Genomic DNA, 15,458 nt, shown 5'->3' on the forward strand with positions numbered 1-15,458 from the left:
GGCGCTGAAATTGGTGATCCTCCATTGATGCTGCACTCTGCCAATGCTACCAATGTTGCTCTACTTGGGTGTGCTACTGGATACCATCCTCGAAGGGAGGATAACCATCTCCATCATGACAGGTCTTCCTTGAGTATAGAACCACATTCCTGCCTTATGCCCAGGGGTATACCTGCTCTGTGATGGACAGGCCAGCAGTTGGACATCTGTCACATATACTTGGGCTGAAAGCTTTTAACTCAAACAGCAACAGTCTGCTGGCTTTACCACAAAAGTCATTGTTCCAAAGTCATTGTAAAGGATGGTGTTGTAACATCTGTTTCTTGTTTGCCTTGTCTCCTCTTCCCCTTCATCCTCTCTCCTACAAGAAACTCATGTATTGCAAAGCCTTCAAGCAGGAAAATGAATTTTGTGGTGGACAAGGTTTTAGGTATTGAATTTAGAAGTATAGACTGCTGGTTTTCCTCAGCTTTTGTCATATATGCAATACTGAAAAGGCAGCACAGGCAAAAAAACCCCCAAATTCCAAAAATCATCCCACCTAGGAAAAAAAAAAAGCTAGAACAACTGACCACACATCATAATTTTGGATTTGTTGTATTTATAAATCCTGCAGGTATAATTCTACCTTTGAAGCCCTGGAGATCTAGGTAAAGTATTGAAAATACTTCAGCTTCCTCTTTCACCTTGTGATAGTGGAGATCAGGTATGAAAGTTCAGAGGAGGCAGCAGCAGAACATTAAATGTTTTGAAAAACCTATCTTTTTTTCTTAAACTTTTGCTTTGCTGGAAAACTGCCTTGGCTGATTTAACAGTAACATTAGAGATTCAAATTTACTAATTTCTAGTGTGTTCAGAAATACAAAAGTAAGTTTGCAGGGTCAACAAAATCTATGTTTATTACCAGTTTTTGTAAATAACTGGTTAACCTGAATAATGCAACTAGGACTAGGGGTAACCTGTGGTCTTGCAGGGCATAGTCTTCATTGCTAACAGACCCAAATCATCTGCCTGAGTTCTACTTTGGAGACTTCAATTCCCAAAATAATTTCCTGTAAATCCACTCATGAAAATACCTCATTTGGGTCTCACAGTAAATCAAAATTTTCCAAATTACCTTATGTCAATAGTAACAAACTATTTAATGTTTCTGCACCAGTGAAACAGACTAATGAGAAGTAGAAACTGTAACCCCAACTTCACAACTTGTGTGTCAAAACTTTTATGCAGTCATCATTTTATTACTATTTCTCCTATATTAAAGACACTGGACAGATGTTTTACACATGTTCAAAAAAGGCTGTGGTTTAAGCAAAGCTGTCTGCTGTTATTTTAAGCTACCAAAAACATTGTAGTTCAGCCAGTAAATCTTATGATATGTTCCATGTACCAACTGGACTGTCAGAAAAGGAAAACAAGTCTTTTATTTTCCATGGTCATTCTCACATCCTGATGTTACACACATCTTTTTTTAAAAGACGCAAGCCCTTCCAAGCTCCATTTTTTACTACTGCCTCACATTTCCCTTTAGAGAGGATGATGCATTCTGTAAAACCATCTTTAAAGCAAGAAGTCAGCACAGCGATTTCTCCCAAATCCTTTCTTTTGATAAATCTTGGAATTCCTTTGGTACTTGGGAGCTAAATTTGCCATTGGTCTGGTTGGTAAGAAAAAGATGGTATTTGTACTCTTGGGTTTAAACTGAGGGAAGACTTAACCAAAATCAAAATGCAAAACACAAGCTAGGGATTTCCATAATTAATACAGAAACACAGACAAAAGTAGGTCTATATGTCAGTTCACTGGTCTGTTTACTGTATTGGACAACATTTCAACTCTAACTCAGACTTATCTGACAAAATATATTGTTTTTCCAAACACTACGTGTAAGAATGTGGGGCATAGTCTTCCAAGTATCTTGTAAGTACACAAATCATAATAACTCAGAGAACGTTAGGAAAAAAAAATGCAGACAACTACACAGTTTTAGCACATCCCAGAAAAACAATACAGTATAACAATAACAAACTATGCATTTCTACCTAACTAGGACAGTAGTTTTACTTAAACAGGATGCCTGTGTGTGATTAAATGATACTCATGCAGGGCTCTTGCACCTAGTGACTACTGGAAAATCAATGTCTTCCTACTTCCCTTTGATAGCCTTTCCTAACACCAGTTCAAAAAAAACCAAAACAAGTTCTATGATCTTTTCAAAATGCCGTGTAAGTTGTATTGACAATTTTAAGTGAATAAATGTATGGTGCAAATTTGTCTGTGAATTCTGCACCTGGAACTAGGCCCTAGGAAGTCAGCATCACCGTGCATAATCCAGTGCTATAATGTAAAAGCACCACTCATTATCCTTTAACACCAACACTGAAGTGCTCTATACCATTAGCACAAGGAGGGAGATGCTGCTGATAGTTTATGGAAACTTTCCTTTTTCTAGTCCATCAGCAACACTTGGGCCATAAAGACACCTTTTCTGGCAGTAGTATCCTTAAAAGAGTATCATCCATCAGGTGTACCAAAAAAACAAATCTGGGAGGGTTAATAAAAATTATTTAGAATGTTTGAATCCTGTCTGGGACTGACAAAACATTGTTGATAAAAGAGAAAAGTAAGTAGAGATTTCCAATCCTTCTGTTTATGTTCAGCTTAGAGCACTGGCAATTTTCCCTTGTCAAGAAAAAGGACAGAAATACCAACGGCAAATTCTGCTTTGCATGGCAGAATTGCTCTCTGTGCTTAGAACACAGATAAGATTACTAAGCTTGGTATCCAAGCTTGGTTAAAGATCAGATGTCATCAAACTATTCAGTACTATTCCACTTTCTCTGAAATGCAAGATGAACTGCAATGGAGTGTTTTTACACCTTAAAAAGTCCTTTTTCCTTTTAAAAAAATGTATTTCCACATTTTCATAAGACATCTTTCGTTGACATTCTGCAAACAACACTATCCAATAAGGTGCTGATTTTTTCTTCTTGCGGAGTAACTTTGTATATCTGCAGAAAAAAAAAGAACAAGAAAAACAGAAAAGCTGTATAAGGAAGGAAAAAATTATCACATAGCTTCTAAAATATATACATACATGAAAAAAATTTTCCCCTCTCCGCCATTCTAACATTGGAAATTCCTATCTTCTTGAGACTGCAAGACAAAATCGGGACTGAGGAACCAAGCAAATTCTGAAACTGCAAGATTAAGGAAATCAAGAAACTGAATGAGAGCAGCACCTGTGGTTCCACATGTTAAATGCTATGATTTGTCCAATTTTATTCATGTGTCTCCTATTATTACTTTGATGGACACGATCAAGATGATTTAAGTTACTTGAATTTTATCATGTAGAACACACATGCTCCAAGATACCTATCTAATCTGTTAAGAGCACATATGCCCTAAGACAGCTCCTAACGGCTAATCGGCACGTTTTTATTTTAGCCACCCATACTGGGGCTATTTATGTGCCTAAGATTATGAAACTGTTCAGGACTGAAATTTCTAATTAAACAGATATTTGACTGAGAAAACAGGAAGCAAAAGTGCCTGAATGGTAGGCAGCAATCTGGAATTGATTTTTATGACAATGATAATAATTTGAAGACTTAAACTTTGTGACGTTGAAGTGTGACAACTAGAACTTGTTTCAACTAAAAAAATTTAAGAAATAACTAATCAAGGTTCACTGGAAACTAAAGAAATACAGATCCTAAGTTAAAGAAATACAGATCCTAAGTTAATTATGTCCATTGATATTTAATCAGACAATTAAATAAACTATCCCTTTTCTCTTCTCTTTTGGCTACATACCTTTTTAACTCTGGCAGTGTCTGTTAGCTGGGGGAGTTCATCTAGAGAAACCTGTTGGCCTTCCACTTGTGATGCTATATCTTCCAGATTTACAGTTTTGTAGCTATCCAGCAGAACAATGAGTACGGCTGTGTCACTGTCTGAAATGCCAAACTTTTTAAATGCATCTGAAATCTGAGAAAAGATAAAAAACATAAAAATATTATGAGTCATTTTCTTGCTACATATAAGCAATCTTTTTAGTTACTGGGTCAAACACACCAAGAGTATAACTTGACAAATGTTTTACATTAATGCAATTCTGACAAGCTACAAACAATAACAGCGTATTAGTGTTATTAAAAATAACAGTAACTTCTATTACTAGGCAGGTAAACTCTGAATTTTAGTTTGGCTGTGTGGATCTTAGTAAGTTCTCGCAAAAAAAAGAAATGTATTCAGTAAATCTTACATTGTTGTTTGGTGAAAGGTTGAAAATAATTTCTGCATAGAGAGTTCTGGTCTTCATTTTATCTATCTTTTGTAGATGTACTGCTTTGTTGGCTGCCACGAGAATTTGAAAAGGATCTACAATCTGTAAAATACGACAGAAACCATTACATATAAATTTAACATACTGTTTATGAAAATCTGAAAAAACTCCTGACCACTTAATTTTGATTGCCTAAGTCTGCAGTCACAGAAGTGAACAAAACAGTATCCTCCTCGTTATTTTAGTAATTCTTGCTCTTCTGAAGTCAATGTGTTTATTTCCTGCATGAGGTAATACTTGTCATAAAGATTACCCTCTCTCAATCAGGTTACAGAAATCTTCTGAAAAAAGAACCATGTTAATGAATCTTCTGTCAATAAATTGCCAATTACTTTTCCCCCCTTCCCGAACTACTGCTTTACTAATTCTAACAAAAAAAAGACTAGATTCTGAAACTAGTTATGGATTTAAATGAGGAAAAAAGAGTCCAAATAGTACATATTTGACAGCATGAAGCAAGTAGCATTACATTTTACACATGAAGTAGATTTAAATAGCTCCACCAAATAGGATGTGAAATTAATCAAGGCCATTGATTTAGTAGGATGTGAAATTAATTGTTTTGGCCAATCCTGCCATGGCTCTTTGTTTTACACAGACGAACCCTTACGCTGTAGGACACAATAATGAAATCAAAGAAGGGTGTTTGAGCAGAGCGTGGAGGAAATGTAACGCAAATAAAGTCGTGTGACAGCGACTACAAGCACAGGTCATTTTTCCCTGAGCTCCCACGAGGATTTCCACGCAAACAGGACGGCACAAAGGCTCACTCACCATCGCAGGGTTTATCAGTGCTCCTTCGAGGGATCCTTCCATGGCTTTTTTCCGTAGAGCAGCGGCATTTTTCACGTGTCGGAAGAGAAGCAGCGTGACGTTGTAGTTAGGGAACAGCTCCAGCCGGTGCGTCCGCTCCATCCTGGGGACACGGAGAGGCGCCCGCTTGTCCCGCCGAAAACACGGCTCTACCAACACCCAGGCATTCCGACCGGGGGGTTTCAGCTCTTCCCACAGAGAACCCAGAGGCTGCCGCACCCCCCGCGCCCCTTCCCGCCCGGCAGCTGCCGCGGACGGGACGCGCCGGCTCCTCCCGCCGTCCCTCCCCGGAAGGGCGGCCTTTCCCGGCCGGCGCGGCGGCGGCATGGAGCGCTCCGAGGCCTACGGCTTCTCCGGGGCCATGAGCGGCGCCTTCCTGCTGTCCTGCCTGCTCTTCGCGGCCATCAGCCGCCGCCAGCGCGGGCCCTACATGGACGAGGTGTTCCACGTCCCGCAGGCGCAGGCCTATTGCCACGGCCGCTTCCTGCAGGTCAGGATCCTCACAGCATCCCTGCCGCAGCAGCGTAGCTCTCGCTCGGGGTCGGGGATGTCTGAACGCAGGAACTCGCCTGCCGTCCTTGTTGCCCGAACGCTCGTTTTGTGCCTTGGTACAAAACAGGTACAGGGCAGCAGCGCCAGGGCACACAGCGTTCAAAACCTTCGGTGTAATAATGCCAGAAGTCCGCTGAACAGCCGGGCTGGCAGAGCGGGCCGTGGCGCGGGTGGTGTGCCCGAACCATCCCGCGTCTCTGGCCCCTTTTGTGGGAGCTGCTCCGTAACCCTCTCTGTCTCTCTGTCTCTGTGTCTGTCTGTCTCACCCTCTCTCGGCCGTGCAGTGGGACCCCATGATCACCACTTTGCCCGGCCTGTACCTGGTCTCGGTGGGAGTAGTGAAGCCCGCGGCGTGGCTCCTCGGATGGACCGGGAGCGTGGTGTGCTCTGTGGGAATGCTCAGGTTTATCAACCTCCTCTTCAGCGCTGGGAACTTCTATTTACTGTATTTGCTTCTGTTCAAGATCCATCAGAAGAATAAGGTATGGTCAAAGTAAAATAGTTTTATGCAGTTGTACAAGCAACTTTGATGGCTTAGTATATGTCCCCTTACTACATACTATATACGTGAGCTGTCCTCAGTTTTATATGACTGTAAGTGCTGCCACCAGTTTGGCCAAGGAAGCCCATTCCTTTTCTCTAAATTTTTTTTTAATTTCTATTTTTCTCACTCAAGGTGCAATCCTCTAAAAATTTACTCTTGCACATAACTATAAGGAGTCCCGTTGAGAGAAAAGTTAGTTAGCATGGGTACAGACTTAATATCCAAATGTCTGAATGCTCATCTAGTTGGAATTGCTTAAGACTCTTCATAAACCTTCAACTGCAGAATCCTGCAGCCCTGTGGGCTGTGTTTAAACTAAGATCAGTTCTTTAGAATGATACCAGGCTTGATGTCAGTATTTAGAAATGGAGAATAATTCAAGTTGCAAAAAACTGGAGAATGATTGAGGATGGAATGGACCTTATGAAGGCCACCGTCTATCCCAGCTCAGGCCAGTCTTGAGATCAGATAGGTTGCTCAGGACTGCAGCCTGGAAAACTCTCCATGGATTAGTGCACAACCTCTCTGGGCAATCTGCTTCATGACTGACTGGCCTCACGGCAAAAAAGATTGTCCGTAATTCCAGTCTGAACTTCTCATTTCAGTTTATTCCTGTTGCCTCTTGTCCTCTCACTGTGTACCACTTTGAGAGCCTGGCTCTCTTTACTTGATGACATCCTAGGTGTATTGGTAGGCTGCTGTTTGGTCCCCCCAGGCCATGTGTTTCCCAGGCTGAACAAGGCCAACTCCCTCAGCCTCTCCCCTCAGGGCAGGTTCTTCAGCCCCAAGCTGTCTTGGTGGCTCTCTGCCATTACAGTTTACTAGGGCTTTTTTTATCAGGGCACAAAATTGGACGTGGTATTCTAGGTGCAGCCTAACAAGTAGAGTAAAGAGGGATAATAACTTCTCTTGATCTACTCTTGTTAATGAAGTCCAGGAGACTGTTGCTCTTCCTTAGTGCCAGGGCGTGCTGCCACCTCATGTTCACCTTGCTATCTCTGAAGACCCTCAGGTCCCTTTCCACAGAGCAGCAGCCCCTCATTGTGGGGATTTCTTCCTTTTCAGCTGCAGGCATTTGGATTTGTCCTTGTTGAAGTTTGTAATATTTTTGTTGCCCCATTCCTCCAGCCTGTCTAGGTCAATCTGCGTGGCACCTCTGCTCTCTAGCAAATTGCTTGGTCCCACCCAAGTGGGACCCAACAGTGTCAACTACGGACTTGATGACAGTGTACATTTGCTGCCTTCTAGTCATAGACATTAAACAGGACAGGTCCCAGTATAGATTCTGTGGTACTCTGATTGTTACTGTCCTTTGGGTACAGTGGGATAGTTATTACCTGTCTAGCTGTCCACACATCCAGACCATAACAGTTCAACTTGGATACAAAAATGCTGTATATTTAAGGTTCTGGAGGATACACCACTGCAGTAGGTAAATTGTTTCAGTGGTTAACGGTCTATTCAAAAATCTTTAACTTTAGTAAAGTTATTTAGTGTTTGACTTTTAACCTTAAAACCACTTTTTTCTATAAAGAAAATTTCTTTTGATGTATTTTCTTACAGGAGCCTCTTCATGTTTAAGCACATCCACTCTACAGAATTGGATCAGATCCAATAAATTGTTTCCATTTTCAGAACACTTAATTTTATACTTGGAAGTGGAAATATAAATGTAGAAAAAGGGTTTATGACAGTAGGCTAAGCATCGGGAAATGTAGTGGTATTTTTGACACTTCTTTGAGCTCAACATTTTATCTGTTCCTCTTTTCTGTAAGATGGTAAGTGGCTGTTTCACCCCACGCTACATCATTCAGAGACATCATGCAAAATTTTTTAATGTTGTGATTTATGTTGCATCATGTTGTGAGTGGGATAATTAGGAGGAGTTTTTAACTGCATGGTCTCCTATCTTTTTTAAAGTTTCTTTTCTAACTCATGAATTATAATGAAGATAAACAATAAAAGCTGCACTGTAGATTAGAAACTTGGAGCTGGCCACTCATGTACTGGGTTCAAAAGAGGTGATAGTAGAGGCATAGAATGGTGTTGTCTCACAGATAAGCAGAATCCGATGATGAGATTGCAGGGGCATAAAACATTGATTTTATTTCCTTTTGCCCATTAGTGTAGCTCTTTCATCCTAGGTATGGGACCAGTTATGCTCCCACCGCGATTTTAATGCCACAAATATGTGCACGCCTGACATACGAAAGAAGTTGGTGTATTTTTGTTGCCATGTTTTTAACTCACCTGCAGTAATGTTCTGTACTTTCACTTGGATTTTAACATTGTGTAGTCCAATACTATGTTAACGTAGCAGGAGGTTAACTAAACAGTATTTGTGCAGTAATGGAACCAAAGAGCATAGGAGATATTATATTGTGTTAACAGAATTCTCAAGCATGATACAAATTTTCTTCTAATTTGTTATTTTGTTTTGTCTGACATTGGCTAACCGTATTTTTCTGCTTCTTCTCTAGGCTGTGTCTGGCTTCCAGAGAATCTTGTCTACATTAATTCTTGCAATGTTTCCCACCCTTTACTTTTTTACATTCCTTTATTATACGGATCCAGGTTCAGTATTTTTTACTCTCTTTGCCTATTTAATGTGCCTTTATGGTAACCATAAAACATCAGCTCTCCTGGGATTTTGTGGCTTCATGTTTCGTCAGACAAATATTGTGTGGACAGTTTTTTGTGCTGGAAATGTTGTGGCAGAAAAGCTAAATGAAGCCTGGAAGACTGAATTACAGAAGAAGAAAGATGAAAAGATTTCTTCCAAGAAAGGATCATTTTCAGATTTGACCAGAATATTGCAGTTTCTTATTAAATATCTCATATCACCTAAAAACTTAGTTACACTTACTGCTTTAACTTGGCCGTACATCATATTAGTAACTGTCTTCTTTGGTTTTGTTATCATCAATGGTGGAATAGTTGTTGGTGACAGAAGTAGTCATGAAGCCTGTTTGCACTTTCCTCAGCTGTTTTATTTTCTGTCCTTTACTGTTTTTTTTTCATTCCCTCATTTATTGACCCCTACTAAAATCAGGAAATTCCTTCTGTCATTGCGAAAGCACCCTGTGCAGTACAGCTTAATCACCATCATCTCTTTTTTCCTGATCTGGAAATTTACCTATGTTCATAAGTATTTACTAGCAGATAACAGACATTACACATTTTATGTCTGGAGAAAAGTGTTCCAAAGACACGAGCTTGTAAAATATGTATTGGTTCCATTCTATATATTTGCTGGCTGGACTTTTACTGATACACTAAAATCAAAATCAGTATTCTGGATCTTGATGTATTTTGTGTGTTTATTAGCAGTCACAGTTCCTCAAAAATTGCTAGAATTTCGTTACTTTATTTTGCCATTCTTAATATATAGGCTCAATATTCCATTTCCATCTATGTATAGACAACTTCTGGAGCTGGCTTTTTATATTGTAGTAAATGCTGTAACTTTTTATCTTTTTCTAAACAGAACATTCCGGTGGGAAAACAGTGATGAAATACAGAGGTTTATGTGGTAACTTTTTTTTTTTTAATACTTTTACAGGTAGGAAAACCCAGTTCTATTTCAGGACTGGACTCTGAAGTGAAACAGTATGTTTTGCATCATGCGAGGGCTAGTTTTCCCGGTTGGAATTGGGGAAGTAAGCTCTTTGCTTATATTCTTGCAGCTGAATGCGAGATCTGATATGTTATAATATGAAGATACTCCATACATTGAATTTATGAGAATTAACAAATTGAATATGAGGAGAACTGTGAGAACACCTTTCTGTAATAGATGTAAAATGAGGGAGATGTTTACAATCATTTTTCATTATAATAAAATATTATATAACATGCCTTTGAAGGTATGACAGTTTATGTTTCAGAGGTTTCCCTTTGAAAAAAGGATTTCAAACATTATGTTTATTTATCCGTGTGCATATTTATTCTTTCAATCAGGCCACTTCCTTCTAGGCTTCCTAATGGTCACGGTATGAACCACTACTAAAATACAATGTTTTCAAAACCTCCTACATCCCAGTGAATTTTCATTACTTTTTTGTCGGTAAATGCTTACTTTAGTTTTGCAAACAATGTAGGCTCTTAAATCACTGGAGCTTTTGAACATTTTATTTCAAACTGATATTTATAAAACACAGTGGAGGCTGTGTGCATGTACTTTCTTTGGGGAATAAATGTTACTGTACAACAAAAGGTAAATTGCAGTTGGTAATGTGACCTATTAGAAGCAGAGTCATTTACATATGTCAGACGAGTGGTTCCACAGTGGATTACAGCCCAGTGAATACTCTCTTAAATAATCAGGCTCCTATGTCCTGTGGTTGTGTACTCAGAAGTTTGTACTGAAATTGGCTCTGAGTGAACTCCCAGGTTGAGCTGAGTGTTTCAAAGATCTTTGATGTGTAATCTTCAAGAAATACTAATGGCATTACTGAATTATTCTTTGAAATGTTTTCCATATTTATATATATCTAATGGGACTTGGGTGTATATATTTTGTTTTACAAGGGTAAAATACAATGTGTGTATCTCTCTATATATCTCTCTCTATATATTTAAAAGCATCTAGTGTGCATTATCATCAGAATAAATGAAGGCTGTAATGGTTCCTGTCAGTAAATAACTTTATTAAGACTCAAAAATATTTGATTACTAAAATATGTGGCAGGGGAGGGTGGTGTCCAAAATTTCAGGTACTGTGTAGCCTCTATAAATTCATTATTTTCCTGTAATGAAAATACTGCAGCCAAATCTGTGCAAGCATACCAGATTATTGCCACTCAAGTCACTCTGAAATGGGATTGTTTCTCAGAAGGTCAGTACTGGGGAGTTACAGACTTGGATCACTACTGTTATTCTTTTCTTTTACAATATGCAGATCAATGTCCTGGCTCAATTCCTTCCCTGTACTAACACTATGATGAATGTGGTGAACTCAGATTATCCTGTCCAATGTCTTTGCAACCTTGTTTCTCCTAAGGAAACCCTAAAGCCACTCTTCAATGAGTAGGTGTGTTTGTATTGAATTTGTTTGCCAGCTTACTGTTTGCTTCTTGCCAGCCTGGTAATTTGTTGCCAATGTGTGTACCATAGGGAAAGCCATTTTCACTCACTCCCTATTTGCTTCATGAAGCTGAGGGGACAACCTGAAATGGGTTGCTTTTCAAGAATCCAGTGTGGTTCTTGCAGTGTCCAGGATATTTTCTTGTGATTTTAGTATGATGGATTGGGAGGGGAAGTCTTGTGTGCCTTCTACTTCCAATTTTAGTTTTGGATGCCATAGAAAAAAAAATCCTAAGCAACGTTAAGACCATTTGCCTCATAAGTACGTCTTCATTTGTGCCCTGAAATGCTACTACTGAGTTGGAATGGCAACGTGGGAAGTCGTGGGGGTCTGGCTAGCATTCTGAATTGTATTCTAGATCCAGAGTCTTTTTCTGGCTTTATGTAGAGGAGCAGGTGTTCATTCCCTTGGCAAAAAAAATTTCCTTGCAAAAATTCCGGTGCATAAAGACCACAGGTATTTTGTCCAGGATGTCTGTTGCTACTTTTTCTGAATGCCTTTGCTCGTCAACACTGGTAAGAGATTGTTCACACTTCCTACTTTTGACAGAGATAGCAGCTATGTTTCAGGTGAAAAGAACTGGGTATAAATATTTGCAATTTTAAAGCATTTCTTTTGTAGAGAAAAGTGAATGCAAAAAGTCCACCAAAATTTAGAGCACAATACCTTTCTAATGAGCTCCACATCACAAGACATTAGAAAAATTACATGCAGAGAGATGTCTGTGACCTGTTGGGGCTTTTTAACCAATATTAGAAGATGTGATAATATTTTATCATGAGATTTATTACTATATTTAATTTAGAAATACAGTTATTCTTAATGTATTTTGCTAATTTAAAGGCAGGCTGAGTTGATATAAGTTTAATTAAAGAGGAATTTCCATGAATTACTGAAGTATGAAAGGAGAATATAGAATAAAACCACGTTCTCACTTTTGCTGATGAGCCTCAGAGTGTTTGCAGGTAATATTCAGTGTTAGCCAATTCAGTCCAGAAATCAAGGTGGTTGTATCGTGATTACTCATAAAGAAAGGTGTCCAAATTCCATCAGTATCTCCTAGGACTTTGACAAATAGCTGTAGCACTGTTTAAATCCACTGAAAAATGGATTTTAATATTTTACTCCTGAAATATTTCCATTGTAGTTATTTGTAAATTATTAGCTGTTTTCCTTAAAGACAGACAGAAAGGACTCTGTTTATCCTGGTTTAAGTTGCCAAGGTCTTCTAGATTCAATAGAACCATAATTGCTTACTTTAGGTTAATTCCTCAGCAGGTGTCATTTGGCAATGAAATGTCTTACAACAGCATTAAAATGATCATTTCTTGTAAATTTTATTAGTCAGTTATTCATTTAGAATAAAATCACACTAATTTGTTGAAATATCCAAGGTAAAAACAAATAGCATAGCAAACATTTCCATAATGACTGTTTAAAAATAAAGGCTCAGGTTCGGTTTTTCTCAGAAAAAAAGAAGATTATTTTTCAATAACTGTGGGAATAATAAAAACAGCTGAACAGTCACAGCATAGCTGAATTGTTTTAAGGTGGGGGAAAAAAAGACAAATAACTGGACAATTTTTTCTTTTAGTTATAAATAGGTTATTATTCAGGAAGATAGGAAGTTTGATAATAGTTTATGCTGTGAACTGTATTTTCTGCTATTGGTGAGCATTCTGTATTTCATTCCTTTTAAGTTCTTTGACAACACGTGTTCATGTTCAAAATTAGCAGGAATTTTATACCATAAGCAATGCTGAAAGATTTTTTAATCTGTTAATTTTCTAGAGCGTTGATAGATGGATTACTTCTGTTAAAAAGTAGGGGAAGAGTATTTAATAGTCTCTGAGGAGAGTTGGTTTTTGTCCTGTTAATACAGCTTTGTTTTTCACAAGGTGGCAGTCCTGTGCCGTCTCGTTGGGGTGACCAGCTGCTTAATGCAACGCTGCTTGAAATCATAACTTCAGGGTTTCCAGCAACACTCTTTCGGAGAACTAGGAAACTTCAAGATCTCTCATGGCTGGTTGCTTGTTTTAGTAACTGGTTTACCTATAATATCCTTGGGTTTTTTAAATATATATTGTATGTTAAGTTTTAGTAGAAGAACAAGTTTTGCTCATCTTTAAATTGTCTTATTTTGACATTTTTTTCTGCTTGTTAAACTTTCAGGTCTGGTGTGAGAGAGCAAAATGAAACTTGAAAGCTTACTGTTGAAAAGGTGTCATTGTTTTAAACAGTGTAGTTCCTTAGAAAGTTAGCAGATTTCCTTTTGCTGCTTTATTATTAAATTTCATAGCATTCTTACTTTCTTCACGTGTTCATTCTATTTATTGCTGTCTAAAAAGAAAAAAATGGAGGACAAATTGAGAAAAGCAAAGTAATTATGCTTTTGAGACTGACATATGATGATTTTCTGAAATATTCACTCTTCTTAGTTGGATGATGCACATAAGAAATATAAATGCTCAAGTGTGTGTTGGCCCTGTAGTAGTCGACATACTGCATTTTAAATGCATCATCTAGTTTTATGTAATGAAAAATTGTAAAGCCCAGTCTGTGAAAATTACTGCTTCCAGTTATCTCAAACTCTTTGTCTATATTCACCATCCTAATTTTTTTTCCTAAAAAACTTTGCTTTCCTTACTAATCCCTTCTTATATAGGACATGCTTTTTCCTTTCAATCCAGTGACATCTGTATGTCAGCTGAGGCATGTTTTATAGAAAAACATCCTTCTTAAAGTATGCTTTAGATGGATATGCAGGTATTTGGTTTTGCTAACAAACATCATTTAGCAAACAAAAATAATCTCTCCATGAGACAGAAATGCTACTCTACATAGCCACGTGTAGCTAAAATGCCCTTAATTTGCCAGTTTTTGTGCTTAATCTCAAAATATGCTTAGGAACTCAGGCTGTTCCTTCAGCTTCAGGGATAATTGGATACAAGGAACAGGAAATGAGGAAAAAGATTTGTACAGATCATTGTCATTGCAGTGCTGCCATAACTAGGAGTGTGCAAGGCTACCAGGAGCAGAAATGAGTGGGTACTTTGGGGGGTTAGAGGGAACCACTGTATTTGGCAGTGCACTGTGGCTTGCTAAAGTATGCAATGATAGAGTTGCTTGTCATACATGAGTGGGATTGTCTTCTCCATATGGAAGGAGAAGCTTTTTGTTGCTCAAGCTGGGAGCCAATCACTGGGAGATGGACCTTGCTGAAATTTGAAAGCTAACTGGCTTGTTGAAAGATGTTTTAGCACTTTACTGTGCGTCTGTAAATAACAACTGTTCTTGCTGTGTTCAGGAAATGTGAGCTTACTTGAAATAGAGCTGCGTGTCACAAATAGGGAAGGTGTTGCTTTCATTTTCATGGAATCATAGAATCATTAAAGATGGAAAAAAATCCTAGGACTACTGAGTCCAACTGTCAACCCAGTTCCACCTTGTTCACCACTAAACCATATCCCCAACTGTCACATTCGTGTACTTTTTGAACACTTGGAGGGATGGTGATTCCACTACTTCCCTGGGCAACCTGTTCCAATTCCTGGCCACCCTTTCTGTGAAGAAATTTTTCCTAATATCCAGTCTAAACCTCCCCTGGTGTGACTTCAGGCCATTTCCTCTGGTCCTTTCACTTGTTACCTGGGAGAAGAGACCAACCCTGACCTGGCTACAACCTTTCAGAGAGACCACTTTCAGAGACCACTTCAGATCTATAAGTTTAATGTATGTAAATCATGCATTTTCCTGCATTCCCATCAAATCCCAAACTAAGCATTGCCTGGCTTATTTTCAGATTGTCAGTTGCCCGGATACTCCAGTGGTTTTATAAAGCAACAATAGATGTGTCTTAAAAAATAAACATTGTTAAAGCAATGTTTCCCACAGGCTTTGTATCCTGGTTTTAAGTAGATGAATATCCTATGCATTTAATTCAAATTGGTTTGAACTCCTATTAATAATAGCAGTGTATGCCTTTTCAAAGATGTAATTGCAAAGGTTTGTGTCCTTAGCTACCTTCACATCTTCTGTAATGAGATTACATTTCCACATTTTTTTATCAACCCTCCTAAAGTATTGTCGTAGAAACAATCTCGTGAAAATGC

General features: G+C 38.5%; 2 protein-coding genes across 6 annotated transcripts; one reads left to right on the forward strand and one right to left on the reverse strand.

Annotated features, from left to right (window-relative positions):
* Positions 1-1,123: 1,123 nt before the first annotated feature.
* Positions 1,124-5,639, reverse strand: TPRKB (TP53RK binding protein). The gene is made up of 4 exons (XM_027732001.2): positions 5,126-5,639; positions 4,271-4,393; positions 3,820-3,993; positions 1,124-3,011 (listed from the first exon to the last, which is right to left on the reverse strand). Exons 1-4 carry the CDS (start codon positions 5,489-5,491, stop codon positions 2,925-2,927), a joined length of 750 nt encoding a protein of 249 aa, XP_027587802.2. The 5' UTR covers positions 5,492-5,639; the 3' UTR covers positions 1,124-2,924.
* LOC113993646 (putative Dol-P-Glc:Glc(2)Man(9)GlcNAc(2)-PP-Dol alpha-1,2-glucosyltransferase) lies at positions 5,217-13,658 on the forward strand. Of its 5 annotated transcripts, none has more exons than XR_005562851.1 (4): positions 5,396-5,654; positions 6,001-6,198; positions 8,741-11,292; positions 13,245-13,658. XR_005562851.1 is itself a non-coding variant. In XM_027731998.2 (3 exons), exons 1-3 carry the CDS (start codon positions 5,490-5,492, stop codon positions 9,794-9,796), a joined length of 1,419 nt encoding a protein of 472 aa, XP_027587799.1. In that variant the 5' UTR covers positions 5,396-5,489; the 3' UTR covers positions 9,797-13,658. The 5 variants fall into 5 exon arrangements, 2 of the variants coding, with proteins under 2 accessions (XP_039235348.1, XP_027587799.1); XR_005562852.1 differs by having other exon boundaries at positions 8,741-11,288; XR_005562853.1 differs by having other exon boundaries at positions 8,741-9,919; positions 11,161-13,658.
* Positions 13,659-15,458: the final 1,800 nt, after the last annotated feature.

Source organism: Pipra filicauda, unplaced genomic scaffold (genome assembly GCF_003945595.2).
Source record: "Pipra filicauda isolate LSUMZ 115617 unplaced genomic scaffold, ASM394559v2 scaffold167_size3244652_pilon, whole genome shotgun sequence".
NCBI lineage: Eukaryota > Metazoa > Chordata > Aves > Passeriformes > Pipridae > Pipra > Pipra filicauda.